A 25,920-nucleotide genomic window follows, 5' to 3' on the forward strand; every position below is an offset into this window, starting at 1 on the left:
CATCTTTCTCTTTCTCACTCTTTCTTTTCTCTCTCTCTCTCTAAACCAACAGCTTTCTTTCTCTCACGCTCTCTCTGTCTCTCTCGAAGCGAACATCTTTCTCCCTCTCCCTTTCTCTTTTTCTTTTTCTGTCTGCCTTTCTCTCTCTTTATTTCTCTCTCTGTGTCTTGGAACCTCTCTCTTTATTTTCCTGTCTCTTTAAACTGAGGTCTCTCTCTCTCTCTGTCGCGGTCTCTCCCTCTCTAAATTAACATCTTTCTCATCTCTCTCTCTCTTTCTCCCTCTATCAATTTGTGTTTATCAGAAGCAATATTGCCAAAGCAGTGTGCAAAATGTAATTTTCAACCATCAAAACAACCTTTTTTATATTCAATACATTTTGAGATGATAAATTATTTTCTCTCTGCCGTCTCTCGCCTCTCTCTCTAGACTCACACCTCTCTCTCTCTCCGTCTTCCCCTCTCTCCCTCTGTCTCTGCCAAACAAACAAATGAATTGAAGAGCATTGAAGGGAACACCCTCGGAGCGTAACGGCCTAGCCGGCTAGCTGACTGACTGACAGAAAGACTAACTAACTAACTAACTGACAGAGAAAGACCGACAGCAGGCTGGAGGAGCTGTGAGAGGGTCGACAGCGGGGAGACGGAGGGGAGCCCAAGTAATTTAAAGATGGGCGGACAAGAAGGCCAGATGCTGATGCTGATGTGTGACCGTGCGAGACACCCGGTTCTATAATAGCAACTCTTAAGAGCGTCTTTAAAAGGAATATGCCACGTTTTTGGGAGATTGGCCTGTTAGTCAACTTACCCATTAACTGATGAGAAGATAGACACCAAAATCATCCAGATTGTCCACTTTGATGCTACATGCTAACACTTTAGCATACACTATGTTGAGTGATAGTAGGCGACTAGCATCATCTCAAAAGTGAGAAAATGACAAGTTGTAGCAGCTCTAAAGCTAAAAGGTTAAATTGTAACTGATATGCGGCCAAGTCTGGCAGTTTTGTGCAGGAAACTGGTCAGACTGTAGAACAACCAGCGCTCACAGGCTTAGCTGAGGTGCTGAAGTCAGACAAAATCCTCAGAAAAAAAAGTGCAGCATCCGCACACTTAGATCCATGCAGAATATCATTTGCAAGTTTTCAAGTTTTTGGAGATTGGTAAAATTTACACAAAATATGATAACATTCATACCTTTACTCAGCAGGGTAATAACATACTGTTTTGAACTACCAAGGACTACTTTCCCTGTTTCCATAGGAAGTGAATGTGGGTGACTGTGTGCAGCTAAAAATCACGACACAGTGGATGAATAAATGTTAACTCACCTGAAATAATTACAAAAATAAACCTGGCCACATGAGCTATATAGAGTTGATGATATTTCATTTTTAAAATGGAAATATACTAAAAGCACTAACATCTGTTTCAGTCAGTTTGGGTAATACTACTTGTCACCTGCTATGCTAAGGTGTTAGCATGGAGCACAGTAAACAATCTAGTGGGAACACATGGATGATTTTGGTGTCTATGTTTTCATCACTTAACGTTGACCAGTGGGTCAATGTCTCAAAAAAAAGTTAACCCCAGAGCTGAGAGACGCTGTTATCTCACTATGACACTGCGGAGGTGTGTGTGTGTGTGTGTGTGTGTGTGTCTGCCACCTGCACATTCCATCTCATCACTACGGGAGAGGGGACGCCCCATTTAGCATCACTGTCACATACTGTTTCACAGACAGACAAACACGAGAAGAGACACACAGAGAGAGAGAGAGAGAGAGAGAGAGAGAGAGTGAGAGAGAGAGAGAGAGAGAAAGAGAGAGAGAGTAAGAGTGGTAAGGAAAGATCGAGAGATGGGTTCCCTAACATAAATAAATCATCAGTGTGTTTCATCGCTGTGCCGGGTTCACAAGTGAAAGATGAAGGAGAGGAGGAGGAGGAGGAGGAGGTGAAGGAGAGTGCAGCAGATCAGGTGGAGAGGTAACCTGCTGGCTGAGGGGGATGAAAGGCAGGTGGGGATCCTAATGCCTGGTTCATGCTTCATGTGGAATCGAACACAGCGGAGAGCGCGCCGTCAAAATGACACAATTGCAGCCCAAACGACTGATTCCAGAGTCACGCACAGAGTCGTGCACCGCCTGAAACATCAAACAACACGGAGGGCGCCGCAGTTATGTAGATGAGACTCCATCCAGAATGAGCTGAATGAGCTGAGGTTTTAGTTCCTTGTTTTACCTGTGTGGGATTTTCAAAATGGAGAATTTTTTGTTTTGACAATCAGAAGAGGTCTGAAAATACCGTTTTCTTTATGAGTCTTCCTTTCAGGGGCTATGAAGGCTTCCAAGTGGCATTAAAGGGCAACAACATGTAAATGGAATATGACAACTTTAAAGGAGAATGACACCGCAGCTAACATTTTTACAATGAATACATATTGATAGAATGGCCTGCACCAACACTGGCAACCTTTATCAATACATTACCAAAATGCAACATTAAGACCTAAATATCTTTCTTATATCAGTTCGTAACAGCTTCCAAAGCTGTTCTAATATGAACGAATTTTCACCATGCCACAACACAACATATTGTGAAAATGTTCTGCTTCTTTGGGTTGACGTTTAACTTGGCCCCCTCCTGCTTGTAGCCTTCTCTCAAACGCTTACTGGGACAGGACCGGATAGAAAATGTAGGAACCAGGTCAGAATGGGAACCTCGTAATATGGAAAAAAAGAAATGTCTGCTGTCGTCTTCGTTGGAAAGTTGTAGTGTTGCATATGCCTTCACACATTATCTTGAGCATTCATATAATTTTCCATGAATGCCAAGGTACGGCTCATCTACGTTTATAGGGAGCGTGTGCGTGTCGAGCCACACGGGAAGCATGAACCAGGCGTAAAAATAAATGACAAATGTTGCTATTCAACAATATAAATCTTTATGATATAAATTCAGACTAAGTAGGAAGTAAGTAGTATCATACTGATGGTAGTTAAGTAAAAAAATAAGGTATTTATGGGAAAATAAAACCGGTTTATTAAAAATGAATAGTCTCTTGAGGATATATTTGTATATAACTGTTGAGTAGTTGTTTCCTTTTTGTTGGCTACCGGCTGGGTTTCATAGTTCACCTACATTTTTTATATCTGCCTCAGTCTGATAGACCAAACCTTTGATCCTCTGCCTTACAGCCTCACACTCCCTGGACCAGTGAAAATGACTAATGCTGGACAATCAATGAATAATGTGAGATTGTACTTTTATTCCTTAATTACTGCCTTGGTACTTGGTACTCCAAACTGTAATTACGGGAGCTTATACGTTTTAAAATTCTTTTCAGTACGACTTCAGCTGTGTTTCTGCTGCATGAGAAAGGATCTAAAGGGGAATGCCGCTGAATTCCCGCTTTGAAATATCTTATTCTCGTGTTTTCCGGACTGTTCGGTTTGTCTTAGCGTACGCTCATGACTTCTACTTCGAGCCAGAAATGAGAGAGACTCATTTATTCCCCTTTAAATCGGTAATGTCACACTGATGTTCGCCGCCCAAGTGAGTCATTTGGAAAATATGGAAGAGATTACTGCGACAAAGGCCAGGATGACTGACATGGAATAAAGGAACATCTTCTGGTTTAGTGCTTTGCTCCGCTATAACAGAACGATGCTCATTTGGATGGAAAAGTTTAGACAAACATTGTATGAGGCCACAAAATCAATCGCTTCTTCATTAGCAGTGGAGTGGCTCCAGGCTGTACATCACTGCATATTAGAGTTTTGCTTTTCTGGTTTCTTGCTTTTGGAGGGTTGCTCATGTGTGCACATACTGATTAGAGTGTCCCAGGCTGTATTATTTTAAAAAAACAAAAAAAGTCTACAAAAAAGTCTACACACACTTTCAAATTTTCTCGTTTTTATTGCCTTGAGGCTTGAGAAACCCATTAACAAAGACTTTCATTTGGATATGGTAACCTGCAAAATCAAGGTAAAAACAAAAGGCTATTCATTTCTGACAATGGAAATCTAAAATACCATTGTTGCACATACACTACCAGTCAAAAGTTTGGACCTGATTGAATGTACTATGTTTTTCATTATCTTAAAGCCATTTTGATCTAAAGGCTTATGCTTAAATTTCACTTTTTTGGTCACTGCATGATTCCATTTGTGTTATTTCATAGTTTTGATGTCTTTACTATTATTCTAAAATGTGAAGAATACTAAAAATAAAGAAAAATGTAGTGTGTCCAAACTTTTGACTGGTATGGTGTATATAAAGTTATAAATACTGTATATTTGTGCACACACATTACAAACATGTTTGTAAATTTTCCCTTTAAAAGAGCGTGTGTCTTTGGGTTCAACAAATAAAACAATGAGCCAGTCAGTAGATGCTAGAGTGTTTACAATGCACTGACCTTGTTGACTCAGAAGAAGGGAAGGAGAGTAATTGGTATGGTGCGCTGCTTCATAGACTGAAGATAAGGCTTTTCAGAGTTCAAAGCAAGGACTTTCACATAATAAAAGTGACTAGTGATCGGCCGTACACTGAGCGAGGCCAACTTTCCATTTCTCGTGAGTAAAGCGAAAGCAGGGAAGGGGCTATACGTGAAACCAGAGACACCAAACTGTGACAACTACACTACTTCTTGGCACACGGTTGCCAGTTTTATCTGTTTATTGATAGGCTGAGCTATAGCATCACAGTGGCGTGGTTTACATGAACAGGGCTTTGTGCTTTCGAGCAGCGTCGGTGTAAATACACTGGAGGACTGGAGATCGCCATAAAGAGACGCTAATGTAGTAATGCGGCTACAGTATGGCACACACATCGAAACTGCAGCTGGAAAAACAGTTTAACGAAAACAGAATAATACAAAGAAGCGAAGGAGTTCCCTGGCATGTCACGGGCAGCGTTACACAATATGACACCATGACAGCAGGAGGCGGGCCGCTATACAGAGAAGAGGATGGAAAGAGAGACAGAGAGAGAGAGAAAGAGCTGTGATTTGAGACGTGAAATCGACTGAGAGGTTCAATCTAAAGGGACGAGAGAGGATATTGAAGGTGAGCGGGGAAGCAGATCCGCTGAGCTGCGGACGACCCAGTGGAAACACCGGGGTTTCATTCTGCTCTGGAAATATGACTGGCGTCTGACGCACCTGAGGGTACAGGCCTGGAAAATCTGTAAAAAGGGCCCATAAATGTGAATGGCTATGGGGTCGGGGCCTTGGAAAAACCCTAAACACAGGCCTCCCTGTCCTGCTCCTCCCCCCCGCCCCCCCGCTCCCTTCACCTCTGTCCCATGTCTCTGAAGGCCCACTGGGCAGTTTGGGGTCCTGCAGGAGAGATATACACCGCAAAAAAATGGCCACCATAACAAGACATGTCATCTCCCTCTCTCTCTACCCCACTCTTTCCTCTCTCTCCACTTCCAAAAATCTCTAATAAAATGCTTAAAATCCTATTTTTTCTTAAGGTGACGCACCACAGGTGAAAATGGTAATTTTGGTTTGATAAGATTTTGCTTCTATAACTACTGTAATTTCATAAAATATACAAAACAATCATCAAAAACAACTAGAAATTGCTACTTTATTTGTTTTCATACCAGCTGTGTCAAGTACGCCAAGCAGAAAATTACGGACATTAACGTCCATTTTCCAAAAATGACATATTCCCTGTTTGCAAAACACTGTTTATTCAACTTATGGCTGCCAAATCTCACATGCTGTTTCTTAACAAAAATATCTGGTCAGGCTTTTTTCATATCTATTGTCATTTCTACTTTTTGGAATATTGGAATATTGGATATAAATTTGGACTATTTAGTTATTCATCAGAATAAAACAGGAAAATTCAGACTGACTTTATTCACTGAGAAAACAGGTCCAATGCAATTTTGCGCATTTTCTATGTTATTATAGGCTAAGTTTAATAATAAAATGATTATTAGTTATAATACACAACATGTTTGCATATTCAACATACAAAATGTCATGCTCATAAGATGAAAGGAAATTTCTTTATTCACCTGTGGTGCCTCACCTTTAAACAAGAGATATTTTTATTCCAGAAAGAAGACTGTCAGTATTTTAGAAGGCAGAAGAAGGTAGATCGCACTGCGAGTATCAAGCTAATTTACATTGGAAACAAGTGAAATTATGTCAACTCATGAAAAATAAGATTTTAAGACTCAAACTACATGAATTGTTACGATGGCTATCGTTGCAGTAGGCTGCTTCCTGTGTCTAAGCCTCAACCTGGTCAGACCCACATCTGTGTGTGTGTGTGTGTGTGTGTGTGTGAGTATGTGTGCATGTTTGTGTGGTTGAAGCAGCTGAAGCAAATAAGGCATGTGGAGTAAAAGACAATGGCACGATCCTAAAGGTCTGGTGCCAGACATGCCGAGATTCATTTCACTGCCATTCAGCCGGATAAAATATCACAGCGGTCCTGGCCTGCACACTATGTGTGTGTGTCTGTGTATGTTTCTATGTGAGTGCGTGCACATGAGCGCGTGTGTGTGTGTGCGCCTGCGTGCCAAGGTGTTTGTGTCTTGTTTGTGTCGTGCCAGGCAGGGCCGCGGTTTCTGCCTCTGCAATTGTGAGGGCACATTGGCCTGCTGCCTTGCTTATTTTTCTTTTTTTTTCCCACAGCCATCCAGCCCCCCCTCCCCCCTCCACCCCCACCCTCCCTTCCCCTCTGAGCACCCTGGGTCACATGGGTGCTGTGGGCGGTTTCACGTCCCATCGTTTCCTGTGGCTGACTGTCGGGGCGGATCAGAGCGGCGCGGGAGTCTAATGCTGACGAGCTGAGACAGCCCCACTCTGACTGGGGGGCTGTTGGACTGAGCACAATCTGCAAGCCGCCCCCCCAACACACACACACACACACACACACAAACAAACACGCACGCACACATGGAGAACAAACTACATAGCAACAGTGTGTGAGCACCACTGTGCAGAACAGTGTGTATGCATGCGTAAGTGTGTCACTCCTGTACAGGCGTGAGTCACATTGGACTTCTAAAGCTGGCTGTACTGTACGCGTTATTACTTTACAGCACATTAATCATATAGTAATTACATACTCACACAGAGACGTAAACCCCAGCATTTCATTTTCAATCAGAGAGTGAGGTGCATAATGCATGATTTGGTCGGATTGGTGCAGATTGTCGAGTTTCCTTGCTACAGGTCAGAAAATGGGCTAAGTGTGTGACTGATTACCCTCAGGGACAGACAGCTGCACAGGGCCCACTGACAGACAGACACAAATCAATACGTATACAAGGAAGGACAAGGAGACAAGAAACTACAGAGCCATAAAGACAGAGGGAGGGAGGCTGAGAATGAACTGTGTCACTGGAATGCAAAACCGGCTGTTAATATACTGTAGTCTGGACTAGAGGAGGCTGCGGCCTGTTATCTGGACTATGTCACATCTTACACCTGCACACCATCTGTGTATATGCGAGTGTGTATGTGTGTGTGTGTGCCTGCGCTTGCATGTGTGAACACATCATCAACCGGGACCGGGACAGACACACGCCTGGGGTGTGTGCACACACAGAGACAGATGCGGTTAAATGATAAAAAACCCCTGTTTAAAAAGAGACAGAGCAAGTGTCGGGACAAAAGAGCGGGGGCCGACGCGAAGAAACAGAGTACAAAAAAAAAAACCCCAAAAAAAACAATTTGACAGAAACAGGCTAACAGTGTGGAGAGAGAAAGAGCGAGAGAGACTGACAGACAGAAGAGTTGGAATAATAGATGGAGGGAGTGACAGGGAATCAATGTGATGGCGAGACAATAGACAGATAGACGGGGGCTGTCAGGGGGGAGACAGGGGAACGAGAGGAGCGAGACAGGCAGAAGGAAATGGCAGCTTTTTTTTGTTAAAGTTGCAAAACGGAGCGTCTGAATCGCTCTGTCTGCCCTCGCCGCACTCTCTCTCCTCTCACTTGACTGGAGAGAGAGAGAGTACTCTCCCCTTCTTCCTTTAAAATCAAACCAAATCAAAACCAAACCAGCGGTGTCTTTGTGTGTGTGTGTGTGTGTGTGTGTGTGTGTGTGTGTGCGCGCGTGTGTGTGTGTTAGAGAGAGTTTATATGCCATTGGTTCCCACAGTGGGGTCTAGTGGTTCCAGAGGACAATGACTGCGTTTACATGGACTTGAGTATCCCAGTTATGAGGCTTATCCCGGTTTTGATCATATTTGGGATATGGCGTTTACATGGAACACAGAGAAATCTGGTTTTTCATATCTCCGTATACATGACAAATACTAGTATCCCAGTTACTGATTACTACATGCTATTTGCGCAGGCGCCTGTGATGTTTACAACACAAACCGGCAATTTTGAAATCATTAATCTGATATTCCTCTGTAACTGTTAACCTTAAATTAATTTGACTGTTTTGTTTTGATGTTTGGTCACGTACTAATGTTTCTTTAGTATTTTCCACCGTGACCTGACTTGCTCCACTGTACGTGTTGGGAAACCGGTGTTCTGTAGTCTGTATACTACAGACTTGAATAGATCAACATTTTGATGCTTTCTCCCATCTAAACTACCAAGTATATTTAATTCGTTCATCACCGAAAGACTAAACTCCGTTTCCTCATCGCTCCAGAAGTGAGACGCTCTCGTTGCCGCCATTGTTTGTGTTTTTCTGTTACGTCACTTGGCTGAAGCCGCGCCTGCACAGGTAGTCGGCGGTGGTCAGAAACCAGGATAAGATGTAGCCTATACATGCAACAGTATCCCGGTTTATTTCGGAGTACTCCAGCTATCATAATCGGGTTTCTCAAAACCGGGATAAGGGCTTATCCAGGTTTCTGAAATCGGGATATGATGTTTACATGCGCAAAACACAAAAACGGGATACTTCAAAAACCCGATCATAACCGGGATACTCAAGTCCATGTAAACGCAGTCAATGAGGGAGAGTTTAGCTTCACTATTATTCCATTGATATGAAGTGAGAGAATGATGTGGGAGTATCTATTTTGATCCTAGTTTTCACTCTTCCCATCCTGCAGTAAGAACTGTTGTCTAGTTCTGTACCAAATTACATCCAACAGCAAAAATCTTCTCAGATGGGGCTCCTCCAGATAAAAATGTCATCAATGGTCCATGGCCTAATGTGTGTCTATTTGGTGGGCCTTGACATGAAAATGTTTGGGAACCCATAATGTATACAGCATGCATCTTAATCTCTACACCAAGGGATGGATGTTTTATAGATTCAAATAAAGCTTGTGGTGTGTATTGTGCAGGCAGCGTGCGTTGAGACTGTGTTTTTTTTTTTTTTGCGAGCGTTCAATATGAGGAGATCAGAAGGGCGGCAGAGATTAATACTGTATCTCTCTGCCAGTTCCTCAGTCAATTCCCCCCGCTCTGCCTCCGCCAGGGAGCGTGAGATGAAGGCTCGACGACCAGTGGCCTCTTCTGACGAGCGTCTGATTAATCTGGCTGAGGGGGGAAATGAACGGCGCAGCCTGACACAGCGAGTCGCGGCGACACGCTGCACAGTACTCCGCCAATCACCGCACTTCACCGCGGCGTCTGCCAGCCATTTTAGACACGGCCGCTGACAAGCCGGGACGGGAGAGGAAATGGAAAAGCCGCTTTTCTCTGAATGTCTCAAATCGGGTTGTTTTTTTTTCAGGTCGGCGGAGTGGGGTGGGGGGGGGGGGGAAGTACAGCTCTGGGGAGTGTGTCATGACACGAAGCCACACAATGGCTTCATCTTTTAAGCAGCTGGAAGTCCTTCCTCTGATTACAGCTGTGGGAAGGGGAGCGGGATGGAGATGAGAGGGGGGGGGGAGCAGGGCTGAGGAGTGGTACTAGCACTGCAAAAAATCTCCATCTTAACAAGTCCCAAATTTTCTTAAAACAATTGAAAAAATCTGCCAGTGGGGTTTGATAATTTCACCTTTGTCCAATGCAAATCCAAGTTGTTTCAAGAATTTTGTAGAATCAAGTGTCATTTTGTTCATAGTAGTACAGTAATCTGCCTTATTCTGACTTGTTTCAAGATGCTGACACTCATTTCTAGAAAACTGCATTGGAAACAAGTGGAGTGATCTCACCCATTTGCATAATTGTTCTCTTGTTTTAAGAAAAATAAGATTTGAAGACTGAATATGAGACTAAATGACGTTTTTTGCAGTGTGACTGACAACTAGTGTATTTACTCTTTTCCTCTGCTTCTCTTTCACTGATGCTCTGTTACACTTCTGAGCCACTGATGGAAGCTCCGATATTTTTTCTCCCCAAGGTCTAGCCTGTTTGTTCAACACACAAACGCATTGACACAGGAAAAAACACACACTCACGCACACACACACACACACACACACACATTAAAACCACCAGGTCTCACATGCAGCGGAGAGCCTTTCCTCCACCTTTAATCCAAACCACCGCAAAAATTCCTGGGTCAAGGGGAATGTCACAGGAGCATGGCCGCTCTGACAGGTCTTCTCCTGTGGGGAAACATGGGGAGGGGAATTTGGGATTTGTGTATCCCAGGGGGAGAGCGGCAGAGGCTGGGGAACGTCGTTGTCATACTCCTGCGAGATTCCCACTGTGTATTTTGGGATCATGCCCTGCCTGTCTGCCTCTCTGCACTCTCACATCCCTCACAGGTGCCAAGGCCATTATGGACCTGTGTGCGTGTGTGTGTGTGTGTGTGTGTGCGTGTGAGAGTAAGTATGAGAGTGTGTGTTTCCCGTCTGTCTCCCAGGGTTGGCAGGCACCAGCGTTGCTGTCCTTTGTACTGATCCTCTGATAAATGACTGTGCGAGGTGCCGCGGAAAGAAAACCACAACACAAACAAGACGATGGATTGACGGAGATTATCATCACTGCTCTACTTTTCACGAAATTCTAAGCCGGGGATTCATCTGTCCGCACGCAGGAGAGCAGGGGTCGCCCCGCTTCCCCGACGCATGAACTGTTTATTACCTGGGAAAGCAGGACGGCGTGTAATGAAGGACACACACATGGGGAAGAGAAACATGTACTATTCATGAGCAACACACTGCTGGAACCTTGACACAACTGTCAATCCCTAGGTCGGGATAATCGTAGATGATGTATGCTGCATTTAGGAGCACACTCCTAGTACAAATGGCCGTCCTTGCATTGAACCTATAAAGTATATAGACTTTAGCCTATAGGCTCCACGCTATAGAAGAAGTGGAAATACATTGTTGATGGTCGAAAAAAAATAAATAAAAATGAAAGAAGTAGTAGGCTTTATCTGCTACATAAGGATGAGAGCTGATTTCAGCCCTCTTTCGCTGTGGTATAGATCCTCTGACAGGATAGAGTGGATTGACTCTGAGTTATAATTATGTTCACGTACACACACACACACACACACACACACACACACACACACACACACAGAGAGACGAGCACACACACACACACACACACACACACACATACAAAAAGATACACATAGGCCTCCCTGGCTAATCCAGGCTAGCTTCAGCGGGCCTATAGGGGGCAGGTCTAATCCTGTTATCGGGCCCAACAGATGCTGTTGACAGAACAATAGGCGGGGGGGCCAATATGGCAGCGCGGCCCTGAGGAGGTCATGAGCCAAACTCATCACAGCAGCAGCAGGATCGCTGGCTGGCTGGAGCACGCTGGACACCGCTCCGGTCACACACACTGGCTCTTGCAGGCTGAACGCCTCGCTCACAGCGTGTCTTCAACATGCAAATCCCGTTCTGCTTTGTCTGGTGTCATGTACTGTACAGAGTGTGGCATTCATGTTGTCATGTAGCGGCCATTTTGGATCATCTACAACTGTGTTTATGGAGTTCTGTGGCTAAGTAAGGTGTCTTTTACCCTTTTTTTTCTCTATGGTGCTTTAATAAAGTTAGCTAACAGTCTCTGATGTGCTGTGTGTGTGTGTGTGTGTGTCTGTCTGTGGTTTCTTCCAGATCATAGAAGAAAGAGACTGCCTGGGGCTGCTGGCTCTGTGTCTCAACTTCCAGCAACATCACACTCTCTCCCCAACACGACTGTCTACTGCGCACAACATAATGCCCTGATGTAAGGTAGGTATGGGGAGCAAGCTCTAACATGCACATGTGCGCGCACACACACACACACACACACACACACACACACACACACACACGCACACACAATCTCTTGTACTGTCCTTGTACTCAGACTGTCACACACAGCCACTACATGGATCTAGATCAGAACATATTTACGGGTTTACCAGCCTCTACCTCAACCAGCCACCCACCCTACTGTCACCTACATACACACACACACACACACACACACACAGTATCTCAATCCATAACGTACAGTAGAGTCAGAGTCAGAGAGCGAGGGGGCAGAGAGTGAGGAAGGGTGAGTCAAGAGGAAAATGACGGTGACAGTCGGGGAAAGTTGAACGGGAGGAAGATGAAGGAGCAATAAGATCGCAATTTTTCGACAAGAAGGAGCACGGACTGACGTTTCCTGTAGCCAATAGGAGGAGACTGACTGTGTTCATTAAATAATCGCAGCGAGCAAGATTGCATGAGAGCAGAAATAACAATGACGTTGGCTGAGATGATGAGGAAGTGTTTTCCTCCGCTCTCCCCGTCTTTCTGGTTTGTGTCCCAGTTTAACCAAATCCCATTAAAAAGGCTTTCATCTCGCTGCACTTCATTACTGGCATAAAGGCTGCGGCTCACCCCAGAGAGAGGCAGGGATTAGACGAGACGAGCTCATCTAAAATGTTACGCTCTCGAACCCCAAGCAGCTTTTTTTTAATAAGGAAACTCACTTTAAATGCTCCATATTGGATTAGTCAAATAGACCCTTCAATGTAGGAGGCGTCGCAAATGTCAGGCTTGTTGTGTTGTGTATAGGCATGTGCGTAGGCGTGTGTGTGTGTGTGTGTGTGTCCTTGTGCCCTTGTACACACATTGGCAGATAATGAACTTCACATCATGAGCTCTCTGTCTACAAAGGTCCCTGCATATTGTTTACATGGTGCTCAGCAGATTGACTTTTTTGTGTCAGTTTCATTCGGCCGTCAAAACTGGATTTCAAAGGCGGAATTTGCTGTACCTTCCTTTTATTCCAGAGAGCGGCAGAAAAAAAAAAAGAAAAAAAAAAAGGGATGGGTAGACCAGCATCCCTCGAGAATGTTAACAAATTCAGAGATGAGACAGAGGAAGAGAGAGAGGGGAAAAGAGAGAGGAGCTTAACAACAGAGAGGGGCATAAGCAGGGAATGAGAGAGAGAGAGAGAGAAGAGAAGAGAGAGGACAGAGAGGAGAGAGCTCAGCATTGTGTGTGTATGATTGGGTGCGATGGGTCAGAGGCTTTCACACGCATTTATGAATGCTTATTTTAAGCAGAGCCCAAGCCGGGCTAATCTTTACTGCTCGCCTGAATGAGGGTGCTGATTAAAAGCTAATTATACGCTACAGATTTGGCCTCTGGTGAAGACTCTGCTGATTTGACGCGGCTTGGACTCGGGCCTGGGCGCGTGCCTGGGGGCTTCGGCTCCAGATAGCCATGTGGGTCTGCCGTTCTGAGGAGAGCAAGACCTCAGCATGCATGAGGGATGGGGTTCGTGTTTTACGGGATGTTTACTGCTGGGGCCGGGCGTGCAGTGGAAGGTAAATCCGCCTAAATCCGGTTTACCCACCTTTTTATTTGCGGGAATAGACTGTGCCCAGCTTTTTAGGCTGGCAGAAATCTTTATGATGTAAATTCAGGGTATAGTAAGTAGTATGAAACTGTTTTAATTTGTGTGAAGATATCGGGTCTTTTAAAGGGAAAGAAAACTAAATGAATGCATTTACGAAAATATAATTGATTTTTGTTGATATTGGTTGGTTGCGTCATTATCACCACCGACTGGAGATAATAGTTTACACACCTTTTATTTACTACTACATCACTGGATGATGACGCTGAAACCAGTAAGAGAGTGGTGTCACAAAATGACTTTTTTTCCAAGATGAGCTACGTTTCTCTGCCCGTGTCTCTCCTCCTTTTTCAAGTCCCATGTCTCTCTTTGCTTCCTCTTCTTCTCTAGATACAGCAGCTCTATAACTGAAATGAGGTGTTGCTGTGTGATTGGCTACGACTTTGATCCAGCTCTTTCCTTTCCTTTCATTTCCTTTCCTTTCCTTTTCCCCCCCCTTTCTCTCCTCTGGCAGCCATTCCACAAGCTGTCACTCACAAAGACAGGAGGGGGTTAATGTCTCTTATAAATGCAGCGGGGAAGGGAAAATAGAGGGAATCCTTCGCTCCCTTTTAGCATCTCGTCCTTGACATCTTTACTACTCCAACACGGCAACGCTTCACTCCTATGACCCTCCCGCAGGAACGAGACCCCGGTGCCACGCGAAACACCACAACAACACGCTGAAAACAACCACAAACACGTCTCAAGCATCTCAATACGCCAATGGAGTCCATTAGCATTTTAGTAGCTGAGGAGTAACAGAGATATTTGTTTTGTTTTTTTAATGAGCTGAGTAACCATGGCTGATGTTAACCATGACTGATAGTTACAGTAGGTGTAGCCGGTTTAAAAAATCTCCCACTGCTCCAAAGACAGAGAAGCAACGGCCTGCAGCTGCTCTGGTGTCTTGTCAACGATGGAGAGAGGACAACTCGACACGCTCACCCTCATGTCAAGGACAAGGTCATTCACAGCAAGCTCACACCTGGTCACTGCCTGCATATGCGTGTGTGTGTGTGTGTGTGTGTGTGTGTATGTGCATGGTGCATGTGTGTGGGGAGTTTGTTCGAGGGCTGGTACAGACCTGGAGGCATCTTGACAACTCCCCCCTCCCTCACTATAACTCCCATTCCCCCCCCCCGTATCTCTCTCCCTCTGTCCCCCCTCCCCCTTTCCTCTTCCACCTTGCCTGTCTTTATTATTAGTGGCAGCTAGAGGCAGTGGACCGGAAAATTCCCATCGAGAAACAAACCCACATCTGCATATTACAGCCCTGTTCCACGTCTGCCATGAGCGAATAAATTAATACATGAATAACAATGAAAATCATCCATGAGTTGCCTCGCTCGCTCTCTAAATGGCATTGTGTGTGTGTGTGCTTGTGTGTGTGTGTGTGTGTGCATGTGAGTCAGGAGGAGCTGCATTTGTCTCCCGACAGCAGTTGACAGAGTTTTTGGCCACGCTCACTGGGGAGCTGGGTGCATTTGCATAAAACCTCTAAGAACTGGCATATCTACAGTATGTAGGATCATGGGTCAGGTGTCATGCAATGTTTAGCCACAAACTGGTCCAAGGCCAGTCCTCCTGTCCTGAGAAACACCACATACTGTACAGTGAGGCAGTGGGAAATAAAAAGGTGGGTAAACTATGACGTCCAAACATCATCATAACTACTAGTATAAAGAAAAATAAATCCTATTTTCATAAAAGTATTCATGTGTGCCTTTCCCCTTTAAAAGACTTGATACTACTTCCTATGATGAACTATGAATTTACATCAAATAATGGTAAAAAGGAGGGTAAATGAAATAAAATAAAAGATTTTAGATGGGTTTAGCCTCCACTACATCCCTGTGTATATTAATGTACGTATATACAGTATATAGGTCTGATATCATGTGATCCTTGACCCATTTGAAACTGGCACGCACAATCATGTGATTTCGTTTAAGACTTTGGCACAAACACAGATGTGAAAAATATGTTTGTCTGTAGGTGTGAAATAAAGACACAGAGATGTGAGTGTGTGTGTGTGTGTGTGTGTGTATGTGTGTGTGTGTGTGTGTGTTCCTTTGTGGGTGTGTTCGGCAGAGAGCTACTGTCATCCATGCCAGCGCGATGTCTATTTCTGTGTTTGTTAGTGTGCTATACATGCCCTCCTCCCACTCACACACACTCTTCCCGTCCCACCTACTTTACATCTGTTTACTAAAGCCTGTCTACTTCAGTTTCATGTACGACACAGTGAGGGTCTCTGGGGGTCCGGCACTGCGGAGCAGCAACGCTCCAGCGGTGTCAGACTACTTTGCCGTTCACTCCACCCGGTCGACGTGACACAAGTGCTCTCATGAGAGTGTATCACAACCCCAAAAATGATGCAGTAGCATCCCAATACTGGCAGACAAAACAACTCAATGACCCTCTGCAGAGCCGGTTCAGGCAGTCCGCGCGTCCCATCATGCACTGCTTCCGTTGGCAGGGCGCTAGACGTGAAGGATGGGAGGTACGTGTGAACTTTGGGAACTCTGAGGCAGAGCAAACTTTCAGTGGCCATCTATCATGCGTCCATTAGTGGACAGCCGTGCCTCGCTCAGTAAATGACAGTGTTTATCTATGTCTGCTTCTTGCTCTCTCTTGCTCTCTTTCTCGCTCTCCCTCTCGCTCTCTTTCTCTCTCACACCCCACACACCACCACCCACTTTCTCTATTCCACCCAGCCTCTCAATCTCTTTTCTAATCTTTACCCCTTCCCTTTATCTCCGTCTCGCCGATGTGATCCTTCCCCTCTCAGAACCTCCATCTTCCTCGCTCCTCTCCCTCATCTCCTTTATCACCCTCTATCTCCCTTTATTCCTGCCCACCTTCTCCCTCTCTAACCCCCACCCCCCTCCCTCCTCCCCCTCCCTGGATACAGCTGGTAATAAGTCACTCTGGTGTAATTTGGCCCTACTAAGGGCCTATAATGATGGAGCTCAGAGGATGGTTAAGGTGGAGGAGAGACGGGGGGGTTAAAGGGAACCTGCTCTGCCCAGAGAGAAAGCCTTTCATGGGCCTTTTGCAGTGGGGCAGTGGGGGGGTCTAACCTGGCCAAAACAAGAGAGAGAGAGGGATTCACTCATTCACATTGTATCTTTGTTGTTTCTACATAAGCTTGCATTAAAATACGTCTTGACTGATCAGATAGCAATCCGATTGCACTTATCCACATAAAAAAATCAGGTGTAAATGCTCCCACAAATTGGGGATGGATTAAAATCCAGTGGCCACAAGTTGACCAAGTGTAAATGTAAATGTTTCTTCAAGCCACATATGTACATATCTCTATACTCCTCCCAAAATGTTACGTCCCCAACAGGTAGCTAATAGACAGGAGGGAAGGTTAAAAACTAGGCCTACATTCAGAAAGAAGAATTTGCATATTGCACTGGAAAGAGCAGGGGAAGGATTTTCTATCTGAATGCCGAAGACGCATTTATGCATTTAACAAATGTAAATGTGCGGATAAATCGCAGGTGCAAATGGGGTCTACATCTACTGATAGTGTGTGGTGGAGGAGCTGAATACACAGCAATCAAGATCCTCCATTGTCCAGGCATCGAAACACACACACACACACACACCCACCCATACAAACACACATGCGCGCCAAGGGATGAAGGATTTTATGTGAGAATTTTAATCTTTTATCTTGACGCTTTGGCATTGTTGCTCTTTGCTTTCATGCCAGTGAAGCACACAGAAGCGAATTGAAATCAATTGAGAGATGGAGTGAAAGAGGGAAGCGGCGAGCGGGAGTGACAGCAACAGTGAGTGAGGAAGAGCAAGAGAGAGGGTCATGCCAGGTGACCGAATTGACAAAATACTGTGGAAATTGACTGATATTTTGTGACATTTAGCAAATTGGCAAACAGTTCCATTCATTTAGCAGATATGGGTGCGGCGGACTTGTGTATCAGGCAGGCCAGATAAGGGCTGATAGTGAGTTTGGCCTGGCCTTCTGCACAAACAGAGCTGGTCGACCTGCCAAAGCTTAGGTAAACACAGACATCGCTTGATTTTCTGAGAGATGTGCCCCTCTCCCACTGGCCTTAAGGACCGTTCCCCGTGTTTCTCGCTCCGCTGGGTCCCTGTGTGTCGACCCAGAATGGCTGCCGACCTTTTCCCAGAGTTTGAACCGCCGTCACACGGAGGGACGCACCCTGAGGCCAGGCAGAGAGGAGGGGAGAGAGAAGGACGAGAGGGGGGGTGGATGAGAGGTGGAGAGACGGGAACAGAGTGCAAGACTCCACGGCCACATCACATTTCACCAGGTTTGAGTGCTTGCCCACACTAGGAAATGACACAGAAGGGAAGAGAGTTTTTTTTTTTCTGGTATAGAATGAGATACAACCATTGAGTAATGGCTGCATACTAATTTCTCCAAAGTGATTTGGGGTCTGATGAACTCACACAGACATAAAGTAGGTTCCTTAAATCTCTAACTGACTTTTGAGTGATTTCTGTATCTACATTTTCTCAATTTTGGAACTGTTTTATGTTATTATAGATATTAATGATCATACACTATTGTATTCACAGTATTCCCATGATGTCACATGCATTTCCCACCAATATGTTGCTCAACTCATTGGCTGTGGCTGTCATTTGATTATAATCACCTGTTCATTTGTTACAATCACCTGTTTTCCTAGCAAGGTGGCCGTGTGATGATGGAACAGAATACTGTGAATAGTACATCACGTTTCTGGAGGTCTGTGTGTTTGCCCACACCAGGAAATAACATGGAGGGGAAGAAAGCATTTTCTGGAAATAGATAAAGCCATCAACTACCAGCTATATATGGATTTCTCTGTAGGCATTCAGGGGCTGATGAACGGATGGAAACATCAAAGACTAGACCAATCAGACAGGCAACATGTGACAATGTACAGGGCTCAGGGTAGGCACAAGGCACAAACACCACATTCCACACACACACACACACACACACACAGACACACACACACAACGTACGCATACGCATATGTATGTCCAAAGGCGTGGGGAGAGAGAGAAGTCATTTCACTCCACAGGGGAAAAAAATAGGAAAATGGCGAGGCAGCACAAAAATAAAACGCAGATGCGCAAAAGCATTCATGCAGAAAATCCTTGCCTTTAATCCAATTCCTCACGCTTTATTAAAACAGAGCCAGAGAGATAGAGACAGACAGGGACCATGACGAAGAGACTCACCACGAAGAGGAGGCTCACATTTACACAAACATATACACACACTAACACAAACACACACACACAAACACACACACTGCAAAAATAAGCACAAAGCACAAATCAAAGGAAAACGAGATATGGAGGACCATGAAAAGACACAAATGCAAATTCTCTCTCTCCCTCTCGTTCTCTGGCTCTCTCACACAGAAACACATCCACACATGACACAGTTATGCCTCCTCACAAAGCCATGGGAGATAAACATAACGGAAAATACAAACAACCACACATAGGCAAACAGCCTATTGTCAGACTGTCAGATTTATAGATCCCCGGTCGCCTCTGCTGGGTCAGATCAGGCCGGGCTGCTGTCCACTCTCTCCATCCCTCTTCTCCTCCCTCTCTCTCTCCGCAGCCTTCCATCATCATTTGATCATCTGTCCTGAAAAGGAGGATGATCTATCGTGCCATGCATTTCAGGCACATTGTGTGTGTGTGTGTGTGTGTGTGTGTGAGAAAGAGAGAGAGAGTACGAGTGGGTGTGCGAGCGCATGCTTGGCATCCTGGCTCGGCAGAATCCGCCTGTCCGTCAGGGGTGCGGTATGCTTTAATTGGCTGTCTCCATATTTTGGGGTGTCTGGCTGCGTGTCCTTGGCCAGAATGATAACGATGCTAATTATAAAGGATTAAGGCCTGTCTCCCTCCGAGGACCGGACGGATTGCTGCTCGCTGATGGGTCAAGGGAAGGCTGAGGCCTCCCAGCCACTGGAGGAGGAGGAAGAGGAAGAGGAAGAGGAGGGGGTAGCTCATGCTCACATGCACCAACACACACGTGCCTCCAGCTAACAAACACACACACACGTACATGCAAACAGTGACGTGCAAACAACGTGTACAAGGGCGGCGGGGTGGTCTGCTGGTTACAGAGAGCATCCCATAACCAGAAGATCACAGACCGTGTTGGGTGAGTTAATGATACATTACAGTAATATCATTTTTCACAGTAACAAGTAGTGTGATTACTACTTCACAATTACTATTTCAGTTTCTGTGATAAGATTACAGTACAGTTACATATAAAAACAAAAAGTTGTTACTTTTGTGATCAACTTCTCTAAATATCAAGTTGAAGTTAAAGTATCCAAAAACTAGGCTTATCCCAATTTCCTGATTCGTTTCTCACGCTGAGCTAGTTTAGATGAGAAATGGCTGAAAAGTTTCCTTTCTCTGGGTGGACGTTTTCCCACTACTTTGATTTTACCAGGTGGAAGTTGCCCAAGAACATTTTACATTAACATTATTTGGTTTTGTTGATCATTCATATGAGAAGCAATTGAGTTATCACAATTTTTGAAGGTAAGGGGAGATGCAATCGGTGTAACAAATTACTGCTCCCAGGGAGTAATAAGAAAAGTAATAACGTTACTTTTGAAATCAGTAGTGAGTAATATATTACATGTTTTTAAACACATTTTATACTTTGATGAAAATGGTGTCTCTGCATGTAAACTGATGCTATTTGACACATATTTGGGCTGGAAAAGGGTCTCTGTGTAGGTGTTGCGTACATGCCCAAGAAGCTCAACTTTGCATTGAGTCGCGCACTCTGATTGGCTGATCATAGGCGATCATGACGGCGTTCAACTCTCCAACTGCTCCAACACAACCCATTCCTCCAGCTCATGCATTGCTACAGCCGCGTCCATGTTTGTTTTTAGCGGGGATTGTCGCCACGTCTGCTTCCTGTTCCTCTCTTCTATGTTTTGTTTTGGTGCAATATGATTTTTTTAAACACTGATTTCAACAACATGCTACTGGCATAAGTAGAAGAACACATGCAAAAGTATAAAAACGTACATGTAAGTGCAACCGCATTGTTTACATTCACACTTTACATTACGTTCTATAACGCGTTTAACAAGCCGACCCCTGGTCACTGGTTTGATCCACAGCCTTTGTGTCCTCCCTGTCAAAGTGTCCTTGAGCAAGACACTGAACCCTTACCTGCTCAGTCAAGACACTCTGGATAGGAGTGTCAACTAAAAGAATGCAGGTAAATGTAGGAATACATCAAAAAGACGCACGCATACAAGGGTTCAGTCTTGCAACAATAAGCAAACTACACTAATGTGGCTGTGTGAAAGAGATGTAAATTTAGATGCTCATTTTTCACACTCACAAACGCTTTGAAGGTGTAATGTAAACACACGCCTCGCCACACACACATTCAGATATAGCTCCAGATCACACATATCCCATACTGACATGGATCGCACTGCGAGGGCAGAAACACGCACATGGCGTTCCCTGAGAGAGAGACATAATGAGATGGAGACAAAGAGAAACAGAGATCTGGACTCACTTTCATCCTCTAACTTTAAGTTGTGAGTGAGAGTGTGAGCAAGACTCTATGAAACTATGAGTCACACCCACACAAGCTGGGTTTTGTTGCATGTATTTTTATGCAAATGATCATGTCTACAATGAGAAAGACTGAATGGAAAATTAAGCTAAAATTTCCTCGATATTGAAAAAAAACCAACTTCTGCTCACTTGAGGTAGAAAGGTTTTTTGTCGGTAAGAAAATTATGCAAGTGATGGAAAACGCATTTGTCAAATGCTAGAGGTAGTTATACCACTGGATTTTGGTTGGATTTTTCGCAGGTAATCTTCTGGATTGCTTTACAGCACAAAGGGAGATTGCTTTACGGCACAAAACAGGAAGAGGGCCGCTGTTCTTCTCGTGGAAACAGAGCAAGTAAGCAGGTGTTTATGGGAAATGTGGTCTTAATTTTGGAGAACACTAGCACTAATAATACCACCATGGTCTAGTTTGTCGCAATTAATTTAACAATGATTAAAAAAAAATGCTACATGTAGCACCTTTAAAAATTAATTTGACAGTTGCATCACTGGAGAGCACAGCTGCACACACTGTTTACACATTAAGACGCAAATGGCTATTAACTCCATAAATTAGCACCTGGAATGACATTGTCTTACACACATCTGGGCTGTCATCCTCCATCTCCATCCAGCTCTGTCTGCATGCTTCTCTCCATATTATTCTCCATCATAACAGAGCGAAATCACTTAATCACTGACACATTTATCTTTCAGTGGGTCTGGCTGCACCACATGTCCAGCATCCACGCCAGAAGGAGGGGAAGGAGAGGAAGAGGAGAGAGGAAGGAGGGAGACAGAAAGAAAAGCCTGGACCCACTGTCAGCTCAGTGAAGCAGAGAGGGAGGGGAACACATGCCGACATGGAGACTATTTGCTGGGAGAAACACACACACACACACACACACGCACACACACGCACACACACGCACACAGAGATCACAAAATGCTCCTTACTCTTCAACATTCATGGAATCTATAAACATCCAAACTAGACACAGACGCTATACATATGTGGGTGGACACAAACACACGCACACATATACTTATATTTCCACAAGACAAATTACACACTCGCAGCATTTAGGGAGTCTAAAAATATCTCTACCACACACACACACACACACACACACACACACACACACACACACACACACACACGCAGTAGAGAAGCTGTGGTGGAGCTGAGGACACAGCGGGGCTGGCTGCCTGGGGGAGTCAGCAGAAGGTGAGCAGAGATAAGGCTGTGTGATTGTGACTGCATGTCAGAGAGAATCTGCACACCACAACCGTTCAGCATGTACTGCGCCTCGCACACACACTGCACAACACAGCACAGCGCTACACAGCGTGCACACAACACATAAACACACACGCACGCACACACACACACGCACGCACAGTCTGTGTCACCTGCAGCGGTGTAGGAGGCTGCATGAGGCCAAAGCAGAGAATTTAGACCAGACAACGCGTGCTCTGCCTGTCTGACAGAGTCTCTGTTATGTTAGAAAACTTATTAATGCCCTTTAAGTTCTACAGAGTCTGCTCCCTCCATGCTAGACTGGCTGCTGCATCTACAGTAAGTGCGGTGGATGGTGTTTGTGTGTGTGTGTGTGTGTGTGTGTGTGATTCCGAGAGCGCCTCCAGCCCAGGCCTCACAATCTGACGGTCGGTAGCCATGTTGGCTCTTTGTCTGCCCTTGTTCCTCAAAGCAAACACACAGAAGCCAGGAACGCGCATGCGCCCATGCGGACACACACACACACACACACACACACACACACACACACATCAGACATGCATGCCCGCATACACAAACACAGAAATGGGTGGAAATATAAATAAAAATATTTAGGGAGAATGACAAATGTAGAAATATACTGTAACTTAAACAAAAGTAGAGATGATGAGGGTTTTAATTGATCTAAATATATGTTGTATTTTCAGAGAGCTACAGATATCTTTTGAAAAGGATCTGAGATTTTAAAAGCAAAAATTGTCCGTTTGTCTTTTCATGTAAAATGAAAATCTATTAAACTGCCAGACAGTCCAGCATCTTTAGTTAACATGACAAAGAGAAACAACATGCTTTTAATGGTTGAAAATTTCATTTTGAATCTCCTGAAGCCAGATATATAATATAATAGAATAATAGAATATAATAATAATAATAATAATAACATAATAATATCATTTCTGGGCACTGGCAAACACTGGATTGGCATATATAGACACACAAAATTCTTCAAAAAAAAAAATTAAAATTACCTGACCAAGTTCATCATTAACATTTTCTAAAATATAAATAATCTAACTGGTGTCAACCAAGGACTGTTATTTTACTATTTACTCTTAGTTTACTCTGAAAGGTACCACAGTTTGTTTTAATTTTGTGCTATCAATCATTTTGTAAGAGAAGGTGCCACATTTTTCAAATAGTGGATATATTATTTTGGAATGAAACTCATTTTCACTGTGGATTTTGTGTCACAAAAACTATGCTCTTGGAGTTGCTAGATGATGCTCTAATGTGATCACTTGACCTTTATAGTCTTTAAATAATCTCATCAACCCAAATAACATAATGTAACTGTTCAAGTAGCACTTCACTGGGCTTAGAAATAACACTTTTTCTTATTTCAGGGCTCAGATGTCTGCCAGAGAGTATTTTGGTATTTCAAAAAAATGTACTTTGTACCTTTGTTCATCCTTTTTTAATTTGACAGAGCGTGCTTTTGCTCTCCTGCATAGCCCCGCTTCACATCAGCAGCAAGAAACATCCACAATTATATACTGGGAGTATAAATAGTAATACTATTTTTCTTAAGCATAAAGATCTGCAAATAGACAATTTCACTTGTGCAAATGTTGTGTTCTTATGCTGTTACAAAACACATATTTCAAATAGTGTTAGTTGAAATACTGCGTGGCTCTGTGACAAATGTAGACTGAGACATGCGCGCCCACACACACACACACACACACACACACACACACTTATCCAAGCCAATTAGCTAAAATGGCCTGTTGATTGTTGACAGTTTCCCTGTCTGGAGGGCAGATGTGAGCCATGTGATTGGTTGATTCAGACAGAAGTCTTCCAGAGGTGCAACCTGCTGAGCTGCAGGAGAGACGACATGCCATCACTATGTTCCTTCCTGTCAAGAATCAGCTAAGCAGCCGAGCACAACTGTGACCCTAGACAGAGTTACAAGGGAGGTTGACCCATTGGTATGCAATTAAGATCTACTTGTACAACAGTCTGCACCTGAACTGGGTCATGTGTCTGTATGAGCTTATTGCTTGCGTGCATATGTGTGTTTGAGTGTTTGTGTGTGTGTGAGTGTGTGTGTGCATCCTCTTGGCAGGCTGCAGAAAGAGCAAAGGAGAGAGAGGGACTGGGAGTCAAACTTAACTGAGTGAGTGACTCTCCCAGAGTAGAGTCCTGATCAAGAATGTGACCAGAATGATAAAATGTCCAACTTCACTCCAGCCACACCACTCCCAGGAACAGAACCATCAAACACAACCAGCACTTAATTAGCCTCTCGCTTACTGAGTTCGCTCAGCTCTGCTCCACTCTTCTGTGGGTGTGTATTTTTGTGTGTGTGTGTGTGTGTGTGTGTGTGTGTGTGTGTGTGTGTGTGTGTTCAGCGCCCAGGGCTGTGTCTGAACACATTTCAGCAAATAGAATCCAATTTGTTTAACTTCTATTGAATACAAGTGGAGGGGGGATTGGCACGGGGGAAGCTTATGACAGTGTACTGTGAACAGTGTGTGGGTTTCTGTTTACTGTGCTTGTTAATCTAGTCCTATAGTGCTAGTGTTGCTGCATCCACTACTAAAGGACTACACACAATGTTCTGCACTTATATCTAATTTTGCAACAATAAAATGTACACACAAACAGTCAAACCGCCCTCTAAGCCTACCTGTGCTACCCTGGATCTTGCCGTTGCTGATCTGCTTGAGTCTCTTCTGGTGGGATTTGCCGTTGTAGTGGATCTGGGCCTGTGCGGCTGAGTTGAGTTGGATGTTGCAGACCTCACACAGTGTGTAGCTCCGCTGCTTCCTCTCCCTCTTGGGTCTGTGGAGCGCAGAAGGCAGGACGCCCCCCGCTGGCTGCTCGTCCGGTACTGCGCCCTCATCCTGGGGGTCGCAGCAAGGCTCGCCGTCCACCTGCACTCCCAAGCCAGCGCCGAACCCCCTCCTGTCCAGCTCAGCGGTCGGCAGAGCGGATGGGCTGAACGGACGCTTCATACCTGGGACAGAAGAAGTTGGCGGGAAAGAGAGAAGAAGAGAGGGATAAATATATAAGAATGTGCATAGAAAGAGATGTAATAGTGTATAGCAGGACATAAAGAACAAACGGAGAGAAGAAAGAGTAGCACCGCTTAGAAGTTAGCATTTGCAGCTCAGGTCTCGCACCACTCCATGGTCTCAGGTGTTATCAGAGACCACACGTCTGCCTTTTCAAAGCATCCCGGTGTTAGCATGTGCTACACAGTGTGTCACAGTGAGCCAGGCCGTGTGTCCCGTGTGCCGGGGAACAATGGAGCCATCACTTT

At 44.6% G+C, this 25,920-nt stretch overlaps 1 protein-coding gene across 1 annotated transcript in view; it reads right to left on the bottom strand.

The window, feature by feature from the left end:
- znf385c (zinc finger protein 385C) overlaps nt 1–25,612 on the bottom strand; it is a 78,535-nt gene extending 52,923 nt beyond the window's left edge. Inside the window, exon 1 of the mRNA XM_071545631.1 lies at nt 25,285–25,612. Within this exon, the coding sequence (XP_071401732.1) occupies nt 25,285–25,612 (328 nt within the window). The remainder of the gene's footprint in view (nt 1–25,284) is intronic.
- Nucleotides 25,613–25,920: the final 308 nt, after the last annotated feature.

Source organism: Centroberyx affinis, unplaced genomic scaffold (assembly GCF_046629955.1).
Source record: "Centroberyx affinis isolate AG114_WGS23_722 - 3 ecotype Tasmania unplaced genomic scaffold, CSIRO-AGI_Caff_v1 ptg000255l_1, whole genome shotgun sequence".
NCBI classification, from domain to species: domain Eukaryota; kingdom Metazoa; phylum Chordata; class Actinopteri; order Beryciformes; family Berycidae; genus Centroberyx; species Centroberyx affinis.